Below are 16,103 nucleotides of genomic sequence, written 5' to 3'. Positions count from 1 at the left end.
CCGTTCCTACGTTACTGGAAAAGAACGTGTCTATGTCCTCCCCTAGTTCTGCCCTGAAGGCCTCATCTAACAGAGAGTACGGTGGGAAGCGCCACGTGAACGGGGGGATTCTGGGTTGCGGTGTGTTCAGGACCAGCAGTATGGGGGAGTGGTCAGACAGCGTCCGCGGGAGAACTCTGCAGTCCCTTACCGTCGTCAGTAGTGTAATAGGGGAGAGCCAGTAGTCAATCCTAGTGTGGAGGTCGTGGTACGCTGAATAGTGTGTGTAACCCCCCCTCGCGCTATGCCGCTCCCTCCAGACATCCGCCAGCCCCAGTCTCACCATTTCGGCTTGCATTTGATGCGCTGCCGCTGCCGGGCGCCTGGGGGGTCCCCCCGATCTATCAAGTTCAGGGTTAAAGGTGAAATTAAAGTCCCCCCCCCAAATCTGTTTATCTGTGGGCCATTCAGCACAGTGTCCCGCCAGCGCCGCATAAAACTCTGGGGAGTCATAATTCGGGCCATACACATTCATGATCAGAAGATTATGTCCCTTACCCGTGCATTTGCTCAACACAAATCGGCCCTCCGGGTCCGCCCTGAGTAGCGTGAGTGAAAGTTTAGATTTAGGATTTACCCACGTGAGGACTCCCCTAGCGTGTGAGGTGAAGCCCGCATAAGTGGAGTTGCCCTGAAGACCTCTATGTGCGAGCATTTTACTAGTGTTGGGTAGGTGCGTCTCCTGTAACAGAGCCAGGTCCACATGGTGTCGTTGGAGGTAGTGCAGCACCTTGCGGAGTTTCCGGTAGTCGTTCAACCCCCTTACATTCCACGTCAACGCAGTTAGAGTATCAGTGTCAGGCCGTGGCTCCCCTATTATCTCTTCAGCCATTAGAAAAGTGGTAACACAAAATGAGCATCAGCAGTAAACATTCCACCCTCCCACTTGCGCCCACACCATCGGTCTCCTCCAGGGAATAGAACATAGCAGAGCACATTAGAGACCCCCCCCCAAACATCCCGAACTCCAGAACAAGAACCCCCACCCACCTCCCACAGTCAACCGACCCCAACCTGGTGTGACCGAATCCCCAGTGTCCCCCCCCCCCACCCTCTAGCAATCCCATTCTCCAACACCACAAACTGGCCCAATCTGAGCCGTCACAGCTGGCAGCGCTGGGGCAGAGGTAGCCTACTCGTACTGTCCGACGTCCAGTGTCCCACCTGGATCTCCGTGCAATGTACATACGTAGCCCTCACGCCAGCGCCCTATAGGCGTAGCTCAGCAAGTAAGGCGTGCATAACAAGTTTCGGCTCTCTGTCCGAGCCCCCCCCCTCCCGTCCCTCCAGCCGCCTCTGACCTGTATCGTGAGCGGATCCAGGGGAGTTGAGCCATCTAGGACGGCCGCGTGCCGCAAGTGCGGGGGCTCAGGGGCACCCAGTCGGATCACTCGAGCCTCCCCCGCTCTGTGGCTATCAGGGAGTCCAAATATCTCAAAGGTCTGACTGAGCGGGGGGAACATAACATGCAAAGTGGAGTGGCGCCACGTGCGCCCCTGAAGCCGCGGCCTGCCGGTGTGTCCATGGGAGCACCATCGCTCCTCAGTCTTGTTCCTCCAGGTCCTCCGCTCTCGATTTGTCCGCTGTATGCGCGTCCGGGTCCCCTCTGTTCTCCCTCATCCACACCTTCAGGGATTTTTGTAGTTCTTTGGGATCCGTGAAGAAATGAGAGCGTCCCTGTCGGTTAATGCGCAGCCGCGCCGGGTATAACATGGCGTAGTCCAGGCCAAGGTCCCTCAGTTGTTGCTTGTACGGGACAAATCGCCGTCGTTCTTCCTGCACTTTGGAGGTGAAATCAGGGTACAACGATATGTTCATCCCCTCGTGCTGCAGTGACCCCTTCTCGCGGGCCACGCGGAGCGCCGTGTCCCTGTCCCTGTAGTTCAATAATTTCGCAATTATCGGCCTGGGGTTAGCGCCCGGGGGCGGCCTAGGTCCAAGGGTGCGATGGGCGCGCTCAACAATGAACATGGGGGAAAAGATGTCGTCTCCCAAGAGTGTCTTAAGCAACATTTCAACAAAAAGTTCCATCTTACCCGTCTGGGTCGTCTCGGCCACACCCGTTATTCGTATGTTGGATCGCCTTGAGCGCGCCTCCAAGTCCTCCGACTTTTCCTGTATCACCTGCAGCAGGCGGCCAAACTGCTTTCGGTCAGCGCCCCACTCCATCTGCGCCTCTTCAGCCTCAGTTAGTCTGCGTTCGGCCATGTCGAGTCGTTCCGCATGTTTATCCACCCTCTCGGTCATGCGGTCCATGCGGTACGCCAGGGCGTCGATCTTGTTACCTATGGCCGACATACCTTCCTGCAGGCCCTTCTCCATGGTCGAGAGCATGCCTTTTATTTCCGCGCAGAGCGAGGAGCCCGGGCCGCCGGTCGCTCCTGGCGATTGGGAGGCCGGAGGGTCTGGGCCTTTCTGCCGGCGCTGGTCGAACGTCAGCTTCGACTGTGTCCTGTCCCCCTTCACCATCGTCGCGTTTCCCAGACTCCGGTGGGGGGTGCCGCGGGTGTTCACGTAGCCCTCGTGGAGCGCGTGGGTTTGCCGCTGGGTCGTAGAAGCGTGTTAGGCACCACCGGGGTGCCGGCTGAGACGGTTCCCGGCCGCCCTCTAGTCCAGTCTGGGCCCGGGCAATGGCGCCGCGTCAGGGCACGGCCAGCGCCGCGTAGATCCCCGCCTCCTCCGCAGTCAGCCCAGGGGTGTTTTCCGGGTCCCACGGCACCGGGAGCCCCCGCCAGCCGGTGACTCTGTGTGGCAGGGAAGTGGCGTTGAGTCCGGGTGGTCCGCCGTCACCGGGACCCGGAGGGGTCCGGGTCTGCTCGTCCTCGCAGCCGCACGTCGGGTCACGTAGCTCGGTCTCGGCTCTCAGGCGAGGTCGGGGATCGCGGCCTGGCTGCTCTCCACCCCGCAGCCGCTGAAAAATGGCTCGTCCGAGCGCGGGTCGTCCCCAAACTTCAGGCGGAGTTGCGGAAAGAGTAGGGCCGACAATTCCTGCCGATTTCACAGGGATTTCTTCGCTGAGCAAGGATCTTTGTCGGATATTAGTTGGCGCCGACGCGGAGCTCCGCTCTTACGCGTCCGCCATAGACGCCGGCTAGCTCCGCCCCCAACAATTATATATACATCACTAAACAATAAAGTATTCTATGTCAAAAAAAACAAATCAACCTACAACAATTTTGCCACTTGTTATGTCTCATATGTCTACATACGTTATATACTTTAAAATCTGGATCAAAATTAAGTAGCTTTATATTCTGAAAAGACCACGTCGGCTTTGAGAGACTTGGGTGGGACAGAACACTCTTGGATTTCACCCAATGTCCAGATTGTTTGTTTAGTTGTTGCATTAAGATTGGATCCTTTATTTACAGCTACACCTATGCCTCGGTGGGGAGTTGAGTGCGACAAGGTGCATCTAAATAAGTTCTAAGAACAGCGCTACAGCGAAGTCACTTATTTTTTAGCATACACTGCTTAAAGATCTGCATGCTTTGAACTCTTTAGCAAGTCTAGTCACACAGAAGAAGGGCTTGATTTGAAAATACTCTATTTCCAAAGACTCTGAATTTACTTGCCATGTATAGGAACTGTCAACATCTACAACAATAGTTATATGCGAAAGTATACACAGAGGTGCACTTTGCTATTTTGAATACTTCAGCTAATTGCATATTGTTTGCTTGTATTTTGTAGAATTCACAGACAATTGGTTGTTGACCTAGTAATAGCAACAAATAAAGCGATGGAATCAATGCATTAAATAATTTCAGCCACAGGAGATAAAAACCCATTTTGTGTCATGCATCCCATGATGGTACAACATTGTTTGAGGAAAACAAAAATGGCGCAGTGTGGAATGCTTGAATTTATCTGACCGACTGGTCATTTCTAGGGCCAAATTCAGTAAATTTTTTACCGACTGACCTCGACAACATGCTTTTGTCAAGAGGTTTACTCACCAAGTTGGGTTTTTCCAAGTTTGGTGACTATTCATTGAAACAAGTGTGAAGAAAACAGTTTATAAGAACAGGTTTAGTTAATTAAAGTGTTGCCACATTCACATACCACAGGATTTTGAGCTGCTATGAGCTATGTAGCCACTGGAAAGTGTCACGCAAGCAGAGTTATCCTCTAGGTTTTCGTTTTAGCTTCCATCTGTATATTGACTGCACCATAATTCTGAAAGTCCGGGTTCCTCAAGAGTCATCTCATTTGCCAAAATCTCCTGGGATGCCACCTTTGACAGTGATTAATACGCACCCACCTGGGTATATACAGGGCCTCCAGTTTATTGTACTTTGATGTGTTTGCAGCCATAATGCTGTGTGCCCTTTTTTGTAGTTTCTCCAGGTAAAATATGAAGCCCTCGTCCCTTAAGGAAGTTGTGATTTCTGGGAGTGTCACTCGACTGCTTTATGTTTGTTACACTTCAGGCAGCCAGGCAATATTTAAAAAAATCTGGATACACAGGCCTTGCCTTCCTGCGAGTCCTTCCTGTAGCTTAAACAGCAATAAGTATGAATGGTGCTTATTGATATTTGGTTTGTAAGTATAAGATTACCCTTATAAGGAAGTTCATCTCACATGGGACACCCATTTTGGTGGCTATCTACCCGCTTGATTACGATACAAATCAGGAGCTAAGGCCAGAGCCCACTCCGAAGCATAAGCTTGTTTAGTCTCCTCAGGGACATACTGAGAGCAAGATGGTACAATCACCTCCTCGCCCTTAGAGGAAGTGAGGACAAACGGGGGAGGCCAATCAGCCTCCGCAGCAAAATGTAAGAAGTCAAATTGTCCCAAAAGACTGCATTTATTGAGCGTGTAATATCACCTTCAATCTGAAATTCCATCAGGGGGAGCCACGAGGGTGTCCGCGGTTTCAACAGCAATAAAAGTGTCAGTTGCTTTCGCCTCCAGATGCTGGTGGAGTGTCTGCCAAACTATGGTAACTTCCACTGCGCTGTCAAGGAGAGTTGCCGCCCAAGTCCTGTCCAGGAGGAGGGTTCTCACCGTCTGGGGCATACTTTGCAGTCAAAGCAGCAACTTTCTTCTTCTGAAACGGAGCACAATACTGAAGTGGTTCCTCCTGTTTGACTTGTACATCAAACTGGTTTTGCGGGTCTCGCCTTTGTTGCCTGGACTCACCCTGTCTGCAATCCGATCTTCCCCCTAAGCCAAATTGTTGATCCGACGATTCCTTAAAGAAACGAGGAGAACGGGAAACAAGAACCTGGAACCTCACAGTTGTCTTAATTTTATAGCGGTCATGTAAATCATATATATGCACGGGACAAAGGCTTCGGCTGCTGCCAAATTTTTGCTCCAACCTTTCTTGGGAAAGACAGGACGACCCTCCCTGTCTAGAGGAGGTTTACCTTGTGTCTGTGTAAATGGTCTGACTCCCAAATTATTGCAACTTAGGGATGTATAAACATCCGCGATAATGATAGGCAACTGTCGCTCCTGAGCAGCATCCGCTACCACCGCAAGTCATTGGCACACCTGAAAGCAAACAGCTTCACCTTTAATGTTAACGATCATATCGGAGACAAAAGGGAACATTCCCACCAATCTCATCCTTAGATCCAGGGCTGGACCCGTTTTAGAACGCTCAGCAGAATGCTCATGGAGGGGGTGCCAAAGCACAGTGTATACACTGATGCAAACACCGTCCCCAGATGTTGCAACCCACTAGAGGGGGACTCAGACCACTCAGCAGACACATAGTAGGGATTCTGTGTTCCTCCACAGGACTCGTGTCCCGGAAAACAGCTTCAATCTGTTACATTTTTTGAGCTATCCAAAAGGGAAGATCCTCACGATTCTGAAGACATTTGCCCATCACAGAGTTTATCATGACGGGACTAACCACTAGACCATGCCCTGCACTGCTGTGTAAGGCACAGCTCCAGGCAGAGTCACTAGAATAGTACGAGACATGTATTGAATGACTCATCTATAAAGTTGAATCACTTGTACATAGAGCTGCCGAAGCTCCACAATAGTAACATTCAAAAAGTTTGACTGCAGTGTAAAACCTGGCCAAGCAGCCCCATCTATATTTAAGTAGCCCATACGAACAAAAGAGATAGGGTGAGGAAAGGCGCCATTAAACCAAATCGTATGCCCCCAGGAAGTCAATGGAACTTTAATCATCATATAAGGATGATATGCTGCTTGAGGAGCAGAAGCCGTATAAGCATGAAAAAAAATCATCATTCGCATCAACTGCAGGATACGTAACCCAGGAATAAAAAAAAACTCAAAGCAGTATGCAGGATCTTCCTCGACCACCAAGAAGACGGCAGCCCTCGTATCGGGGACTACATGCAATGTTGAATGTTGGGTAACCGCTGCCCGCCTATTCGCCGGAATCATGAACGGTTGTGCCATATTTGATGGAAAGTCAAAGAAAATGATAGCGCAAAATGGGTCAAAGAAACCTTTTAGAATTCAAGCTTGAAAAACCTACAGAAACAGGTGTGCCTTACAACTGTAGGAGGCAAAGTCCTTTTGTGTCCCGGAATGCAGCTAAAGGGTATTGCGGACAAGCACAAGCGCTACTCAGGGGTCTCGTGAATAAGTACCAGACCAAACGTTGACAGGGCCATGTTGCAAGGATTCTGCACACACACAACCAGGCGTCGGATAATGGGACCTTAGTGCATAGGGACTGAGTCATCCTACCAACCTTAGTACCTAATGAGCCCAGGACAGACTAGCTATAGTGTCTCACTTGCTCTCCTACTCATTCACAGAGAAACAAGTGGTTAGACACCCCACAACACCATCTCAGGAATCGTGGTTGCAAGACACACCCTTTCGCTCACACTTTTGTACTTGTCCATAATAAGATCTGACAGACACGAACAAGTTTAAAATATTTATTTTAACTAACGTGCTCTGATATGCTTTATACGTGCCAATAAGCAGAAATATGCATAACACAAATTCGGTCAGCATAGCAAGTAATCCGTAGATCATAACAGGAGCGGTCATAGTGAGAGACAGAGTAACCTAACCTCCCTTCCCTTGCACAGACGCAAGATGATAATATAGTAGAAGATCTCTGGGCGATGTTTGCAGACCCCACACCTCAGTCTATAGATGGGGAGATCTACATCATATGTGGTGTCTTGCTCTTCTCCCTAGAAAGGTCCCTTTCCAAGTTTGTGCTACCTATTCATGTATTCTAATAAGACCAAAGTACGTAATCCCAAACAACAGCTGCACTGTTAGGTTTTGTCTAAGTGCTAGGGCCTAACCAGAACAGAATAACAAGGGGCATTGTTGATCGACCTTGCTCACAATGTACAGACTAAATCCCAGGAACTTGCAGAGTGTGAACACAGCAGTAGGTTCTCATGTGAAAATGGCAAAAGAGACCATTACAAAATAAACTCATGTAGTAACGTGTAAAGCAGCGAACAGTCTGCACCGTGGTCATGCAAACTTAGAGAAGACGACACTGTCCCTATGGGCCATGTGACAGGACAAATACAAACAATGCACTGCTGAAAAGCCAGCATTTTGGAACAGCACACAAAAGAATGAATGAAAATCGTTGGACATACTCAAGTCCACAGAGCAGATACAGCATGTCTCGAAGAGAGAGTGCATGTGCTGCCTTGGTGAAACCTACAAAGGGGAAATATTTACAGTGTATTTTTGAAGACCCCTTTGTGACTGCAAAGGGTTTGCCACTCCTTGTTTGGATAAACTGTAGTTAACACTAGCCACACTGGATAGTCCAGTCACGCACTGTTCACATGGTGTTGCATCACACCTTAAACTATATTCAAACTCAATTCTACTTCAATTGCTTTGCATTCTTTTTAATCTTTAAAATACATCAAAAAAATCATGTTTTTAAATCACATATTTCAAATCAATGTCATCATGTTGTTATAAACTCAACATATACATTTATGCTCTGTTTCATAAACTGTTTCAACAATTTTTGTTTGATATTGGAACATAACACATCTTAATTGCATGCCCGATGCATTTCGGTACTCTGATGGTACCTTCTTCAGGGGCCACTCTAAAAGAAAAAAATAATAAACAGATTGTTGAAAATCCAAAAGGATTGAACAACGTTTTGGTCAAATAAATTATGACTGATTTAGCATTAGGTAGCATAGACAGCCTATACTTATATGGATTTTTCCACACACCAATATGGCGATCGCGGCGGCACTTGGAAAATAGTATACTTCGGAAGTAGTCAGTTTTCGATTACTACACACAGAGATGACTTAAAACTGATGTGCAAAAACAGGGCGGCTGAACGTCCATTTCGGTGAAGCTTGGAGATATCGGAAGCCCGTTAATACAGAGCATTAAGGTAGGATAGATAACAGAGCCGGTTTACAGAACGTTAATATATCAACAATATTGAACCAGGAAACTCATTGAGGTTTCTTGTTTTTTTCTGCAGGTATTCGGGAAAACATACCACAGGTATGAGTCTGCAAAAAATGATATCGAGTTACACTTCTTGAGTATATGTTCTACAGCTAATAAGTTTACAACGATTTTTTCGTTTTTTAGGTCGAGGTCTACAACCCACGTTGAAAGGTATGAGATGTGGCAACATCTATTTAACCTAGTGAATACAATGGATAGTCAGTGACAAATAGATCAATCGGTTCCATAAAAATATCACGCAGCAATTGTTCATTTTTTGATTTCAGTACTCTCCGTTGGTACTACTATGAACATACCGGTAAGAAATCTTTTTTTGAAAAAATAGTAATCATTCATATAAAGAGCTGAAGTAGACAGGCACAAGTCTCATTTAGGTATTCTTTTGATTACAGACGGTTTATATGACTCACCAACTGAAGTGACCACAGGTACGAACACATACACTACACTAAGAAACAGCAGTAGCACCCATGGGTATATATAAAAACAGTTTTCAACAATCCGTTTATTATTTTTTTCTTTTTAGAGTGGCCCCTGAAGAAGGTACCATCTGAGTACCGAAATGCATCGGGCATGCAATTAAGATGTGTTATGTTCAAATATCAAACAAAAATTGTTGAAACAGTTTATGAAACAGAGCATAAATGTATATGTTGAGTTTATAACAACATGATGACATTGATTTGAAATATGTGATTTAAAAACATGATTTTTTTGATGTATTTAAAAGATTAAAAAGAATGCAAAGCAATTGAAGAAGTAGCATTGAGTTTGAATATAGTTTAAGGTGTGCTTCTATACCAATAACACATCTGCAGAGAGCATGCTGTGGCTGATCCTGGAGAACTTGAGAAGCCTTCTCTGTTGTTAACTAAGTGAAATATTATTCACAACAGGGACTCTGGTAGGGCACCCCAGCCTCAATAAGACTTACCTCCCAGTTGGATCAAATCTGTTCCACATGGAATGATTCACTGCACCAATTTATCACTATACACTGAATTACTCTCTAAAAGAATGGAGAATAGCTACAGTAGAAACTGAATCCAGTTAAATGCCTATCATGCAGAGTAGAATTGGAGTAGGCTGCAAGCATGCTACAGTTTCCTCTTTTATATAAGCATCTAGCTGAAACAAATAACTAAATGTACATTTTGACATTGATTGAAATGTATGCATCGGTCTTTCTTTTTTATACTGCATTCCTTTCAATTTAATCTAATGTTGTATTCATTTTTTCCAATTAAAAAAAGAGAGAAACATAAGGTCTGATGATCAAGACCCACTAGCTCTCATGTTCCCTACATTGCTAAATTTGATATTCAGGGAGAGAAACGCATCTTATCATGCGACAACGGTCATCTATAAAATAGCCGGAAAATAACATTTCTCACTGCAAAAGACATATTTATGGGCTTCTTTGCTTAAGTTCCCCATCACTTTTTAGATTTACATGTTCTACTTACTCTGTGGCATGGAAGATAGCTTTTCCTACTGCCATTACATCCGTTAGTAAGGTGAATTTACAGCCGCCTATTCTGATGGAACACCTTTCGGTGCTCTACAGTGATTTCATTGTTCTCTAGGCCAATACTTGAATTAAACCAAACGTCACCTCAGATTTCCCTTGCGAACCTGGAAGACAGCACACCAAACGTTTCCCCTGCCATCCCAACCCTTCTTTTGATGAAGCAATAACTTTGATTCTAGTTAGAATTAAATCTTTTTGATTGATCAACAGAATGTAACTACCCATGATGAATGAGCAGGAAAAGAGGCTTCCAAGAACCTGCTCATCATTTGGCTTTTCAGTGTTATTTTGGAATGCTATCCTCCTTACGGTAATTTTTTCCTTCAGAAATCAGTGTTATCTCAAAGCCTGGTTCCTCTGGATTTTATACGATGAGTATACACCTGAGAAACTGCGGAACACTATTCCCAATCTGGAAATTAGTTCAAGTACTAGTCTAGTCCTTCCCACTGTATGGAAGGAATCACTGTAAGATTGGTGGAGTGGTTGCATGACTTTGAGTTCAAGAGTCTTTCCAGTGCTGTATTTTGTATTTACATTATTGTTATTCACTACCTTGAACTACTTTTCTGTGCTTCCAGTATTAACACGGCCCTATAATTTTATACAAATTTCTTTTCTGGCCTCCCTGATCTCATCACGAGGTCTATGCCTTTTTAGGAATAATTTATTACATTCAATAGGCTGCATTGTAATATCTACTTGCAGCTCTGTCATCAGATTTGTAATATCTAGGTATGGTACATGCATTCTAACTGAAAGCAATGCTGATCCTCATTCGCGCCAGGATCCCACTTTATTATTAATTAAATACAAATAAGACTCAGGGTTGCAGCCTTATGACAAAGGCCATCTATAATAGGTGAGAAAAGGTCAGAGAAATACCTGGCAACAATCTAATATATGGATGCCACTTCTTGTTTCAAGATATTTGAAGTTCTGTTGCTTAAATGAGCTTACATCTTTGTACTTTAACGATTGAACAGCCGTGGTGGTGCCCAAAATGTAAAAAAAAAAAAAAAAAAAAAAAAAAAGAAGAAAGAAAGAAACACAGATCCTGGTTTAGATATTGGCGGACAGGTTACTCCCTAACAACTGTGACGGATATCTTGTTCACCAAAATATAAATTCCATAGGATATAATGGGATTTATATTTCAGATATCCCTCACTGTTGTGGCGGAGTAACCCGTCCGCATATATGTAAATCAAGCCCATAATCTTTCTTCTTAGCTGAAAGCCGCAATATACCAGACACCTTTAATACAGGAGTATCATAATAAACTGATTCCTTACCAATTCCTTTTCTCGTCTTTTCCAGCGCAGCTGGGCATTGGCGGCTGCCATGGCCTCTGTCACAAATGTCGTGGTCATGTAACTACATAGAAAGAGGAAAGGACAGGGTACGGATGGCAAATGGAAACATGGGACTGGTGACAAAAAGAGAGGCACAGACTTCACCTGAACTGCTAGGAAGGATGTAGCAAGAATAGAGGCTGCAGTTGTGCAGAAAGCAGCCATGGTCTGCACTGTAGTGCAAATTAAGACATACATAGATGAATCATGCTGCTGACAAAAGTTGGAACGTGAAAAATGAAACATCCTTATCTAGGGATTTTGCAGGCCTCGCACACCCATGTGTCAGACATCAGAGCAAGAATATTCCTAAAAAGAAGCTGCAGTTTTATATGAAAGGCAGCAAAGAGAAAAGATATTCAGGAACAAAAGAATAATTGAAGTGAAATAGGAATAATGAAAGAGTGAACAGCAAAAAAGGAAAGATGAGGAATACGGCAGGTAGAAAAATCTGCCAGAGGGCAATGTTAAGACAAAACTGTGCAAAGCAACAAAAGAGGAAATCTGGAAGAACAATGCTAGATGGAATGATAGGTGCAGTAAAGTAAAAAACAGTCAACAGGTGAGCTCAAAGGAAAGAAGTTGATAAGGGAAAGACAGAGGAGCAGAGAAGCAGGTAAATAGAGAAGAGTGCAAACAAGGAGCGACAAGGGCTGGGGATACAGAAAGGAGGAAAACAGAAGGAAAAGCAATGCTGAGATAGCAGCAAAGAAAAAGGAAAAGTGCCAGTGATTAGACAGCAAAATAAAAAAAAAAGCTCTAAGGCAAGCTGCGAATGAAGGCAGAGAAGAGCGGGGATGGAGGATGAGAAGAAAGTGCAGGAAGTCCCTAACTAACTTGGTTACCTCATGAATCCCAGAAGCATGATGAGAATGAGGCTCACGAGCCACCCAGCCATGGCGAAGGCTTTTGGCATTGTAAGAGCTCCAGTCCCCACAATCAGGTTGAACATGTACACAAGGCCAATCTAAAGAAAAAAGAGCAATCAGACTATAAACATTTTAAAGCAACTGGATGGAAAAAGCATATAACTGAATAGAACAAGTTGATCCCCTCCAGAAACACTTCTCGTACTCCATTTCAAATGAACGCCTACAAACAATGAACAAGACCTTGTGCTTTGTAGAAATCCTAACAATGGTCAAGGTAATTGCTGGGCATCAAAACATTAAATCAATATAGTAGCAATTTCCTGTGTGTCAGGTTTCCCTCAACGAGCACTACCAAAATTACAGTCTAGCAGTGGAACAGAAAGTAGCGAGTGAATAGTATTGCACCTCATAATTAAAAATACCCAAGCAAACTCTGTCATTTAGTGCTGCAGCTTAGAGAGAGAGATATTTTGGGAATGTTTTCATACATGAACATACTCCTCACACGGGCTCAACAAGGTGACTTTAGTGTAAACAATGCACTCACCTCTGCCCATTATTTCCATGAAGAGCAAGCAACTTTGGAGTCTGAAGACTTGGCGTCTCCACTCAGTAAATCCTTTGACCTCTTCTGATTTGCTCTGTACATTCTTTGCAGGGGATGTATTGTCTGGACTATCTTGTGCCGCGGCCCGATACATAAATATGGCCACTGCATCTGAATTCTATAAGTAGTCTCAAAGATGCATGGACGCCCAATCTGAGGTAAACGTCCTTCTTTAGTCTCTGATTTCTGCCACTTAAAGGCTAGATCTAGTTTGGTGGAACCTCAGCCCAGCCTTTCAAAGATCTTAACAAGAAGGGCAAAGTGAAATGCAATTCTGATAACGTATTGTTGTGGCACTGTTGAGTCGCAACAAATATTTAAAATGCATGAACAGATTTTGTGTTCTTTCAAAAATTATTATAGAACAATACTGAACGGCTTTTGACAAATCCATCTATAACATCTTGATTGTTCTTAAATTTCACTAGCTAGTTTTTCTATTTCCCCAGTTAGTGTCACTTCCTTACACTTGGGTTTAAGAAGAATTCGATTTGGATTGGAAAATATTTCAAATGACATAATTTGCAGTGTCGAATACGGTTCTGTGTTTACTCCAATTATTATTGTTTATGTAATTTGTCTTGATGCAGAGGCTCATTTCTGCAAGGCATAGCTCGTTGAATACGAAGTGAAGCATCTTATGAATGAATCTGCTGTATTTATGTTTTTTCTTTGGTAACACCAAGGTATATTGTGATCAGGCCGAGGAAACCAGTAATGCTGCATCTCTCACTCTGTCTGTTACAGGAAATAATGGATTCTACGCATAATACCTTAACGTACATTCGAAAAAACTTTGAATATCCATTAACAAAGACACACTTAAAGTGAGGTTATAGTTACGAATTGAAACCTAACCCCCTCCAAACCCCTCTGAAAAATGACCGTTCTGGTTAGTTAGACGAATACAACTCATGCTCTGGTCTCAAAAACTATAAGTCGCCCTCCAAAAGGTCTTCTAGTAGTGACCTCACACATGATGCAACAGACAACTGCAAATAAAAGCAATCCTTGCTGGGCATGGCCTTGATCTGTCCACAGTATGATCTCTGGCTCTTCCCCGATCTCCGTAGGAGGCCTACTGTTGACTTTCCTCGGCCATATGCAACGTGGGACGGGCGCCCACAGGACCAAGTCTACGGATAGAGTTTGCGCTCAACCTTCCACAGGGAAACACCCCCATAGAGCAGGTTCGTTGATTGAAAGATTTTGTGCAGATTCATCAAAGGGCGCCAAAGATCAGAGTTTCCCTTCGAAAGCCTTTCTTTATTCTTTCTGCCAACAACTTTAGCACCCTTCAACACAAAATGATGAAATGAAATGATTACGCTCTTGTATAGCGCACGACTACCCGTAGGCATCTCGGCGCTTGCTTAGGGAACCCGTCCTGGTATTCCCCTGTGAGATACCCCAGCAGGGTGTCCACAAGGTGAAAGCCAGGCATCCCGCCGCGAGGGGCCGTAGTGGAGATTAAGCAAGCTATTGCCCAGAGTCGCAGAGTGTGACCCCGTGAGTTGAGTAGGCACCGGAACGAGAATTATCGAGTCCGTGGAATTTTTGAGCCCGAGACCCGCCGAGGCGGGGAATCGAACCCTGGTCCACGGCTGATCTCAGCTTCCGGGTCTGCCGCCTCTAACCACTGAGCCACGCTTCTTCTCTACACAAAAGGAGGTTTTTCTATATGTTATTATTTTTATGTAACTTTAGTGCGATTTGACACATTTGCACATACTTTGGCAGACGATTAACATATGTTGCTTTTTCTTGGCATTTGAAAATGTGTACAGCTCAGTGTTAAGTGGGGATATCATTAGAAATTACGGGGGTGGGGTAGTACAAATGTTTCTATGCTAATAACGGTGGCATCCTGCGACGAATTTACATAAAATTTAAGTTTGTTGAATTAAAGTCAAAGTACTTGATAAAAAGGAAAAATGAGGATCTATCTGTACAGCACCAAGAGAGGCCCGTAAACATATAGCGATGAAATCATCATTGTTAATAACTTTGAAATGTAAACAGGTTTTTTAAGTGGAGAACAAAAGAAACTAGTTCAGATGAATATGCAGGATGGTGAATTTATCACAGAGTAAAAATCTTCCATGTTAAGATATTTTCTAAGGATGTCACTCCGCATTGTAAACAAAATAAACTTGCAAGGTGGTGCATTTTGGCATGCTTTGTTTCCTGCTTGCACAAGTCTTCCGTACCTTCGTTTCATACCGGGGAAAAAAGAATCAGTGGCAAAGCCAAAAGGTTTAGCAAAGCATTCTAGCCTCTCTGATTGGTAAGTGCTTGCTTTATTTTTTATTGTTTCCATTATGGTTTTGTCAAAACATTATTGCGGAAGCTGTTGGGCACTTCTCAATCTCTGTTGACACTCCTCAACAGTAGCTAAAAAGCAAAACAACTAACCTTTTCATTTTAAAAAGAAAATCTCGCCACAGTACTTACGGACACTGAAGGAAACTACTTTGTGTGTTGATGTCCTTCCTGTGAAAGTCCAGAATGCCATCACTCAAAGTAAAGTTACCCAATGGCTGAAGTAGTGTGCCCACTGCCCAATGCTATGCCTTAGTTGGTGGAACAAACATTTGAATGACAATTACAGACCAATGACTAAAGAGGGCTGACAAAGTCTCAATCACGTATATTAAGCATATTATTTTAGTAAAATCAAAAGATCTTGGCTAACACCAGACCTAATAACCGAGTGAATCAGACTTGTATTTTTTATATTATCTGTTTATTAAGCTTTAGTTCAACAGGCAGACAGAAAAAAAGACTGTAAAAATGAGGCCCGCAGTCATCATACCATTTCTCTCCGTCCCCATATTACCACAGTACAGAACTAAAATTAGCCCCATCTGGTTTCCCTGTAGTACAGGTGCAAGCATCTGGCTGGCTGCTTGACCCCAGTGATTGCTTCAAAGACGGTATTGCCATTATCCTGAAACGGCCGCCAATCCTGTATCACTCCAAGTCCCCTTGCTCATTTCTTCAAGGGCCCCACACTTTCTCTAATTTGAGTGGGCAACCGTGGGCTCAGTACACCAGCTCCTCTGCTCTCATACACCAGTTTAAGTTTGACTCCCATTCAGCCACTGTCAAGACCGCGGCCGCTCCCCAGTATCTAATTATGTCTTGCCTTGCCACCATCAATGCCACATTACAAAAGAGCAGAATATATCTGTCTAGGGTTTGCTCCTCCAGATCCCCAGCAGTACCAACTGAGGGGTTAGTCCACTAAGCAGTCTAGGACCAGG

General features: G+C 44.6%; 1 protein-coding gene across 1 annotated transcript in view; it reads right to left on the bottom strand.

The window, feature by feature from the left end:
- Nucleotides 1-16,103, bottom strand: part of SLC38A12 (solute carrier family 38 member 12) — a 598,547-nt gene that overhangs the window by 439,351 nt on the left and 143,093 nt on the right. Inside the window, exons 3-4 of the mRNA XM_078654475.1 lie at nucleotides 12,204-12,325; nucleotides 11,299-11,380 (exon numbers count right to left, since the gene is read on the bottom strand). Coding sequence (XP_078510601.1) covers nucleotides 11,299-11,380; nucleotides 12,204-12,325 — 204 coding nt within the window. The remainder of the gene's footprint in view (nucleotides 1-11,298; nucleotides 11,381-12,203; nucleotides 12,326-16,103) is intronic.

The sequence above is a fragment of the Lissotriton helveticus genome, chromosome 7 (assembly GCF_964261635.1).
Source record: "Lissotriton helveticus chromosome 7, aLisHel1.1, whole genome shotgun sequence".
Lineage (NCBI taxonomy): Eukaryota > Metazoa > Chordata > Amphibia > Caudata > Salamandridae > Lissotriton > Lissotriton helveticus.
The sequence above is the reverse complement of the archived record's forward strand: the minus strand, read 5'-3'. Positions and strand labels throughout refer to the sequence as shown.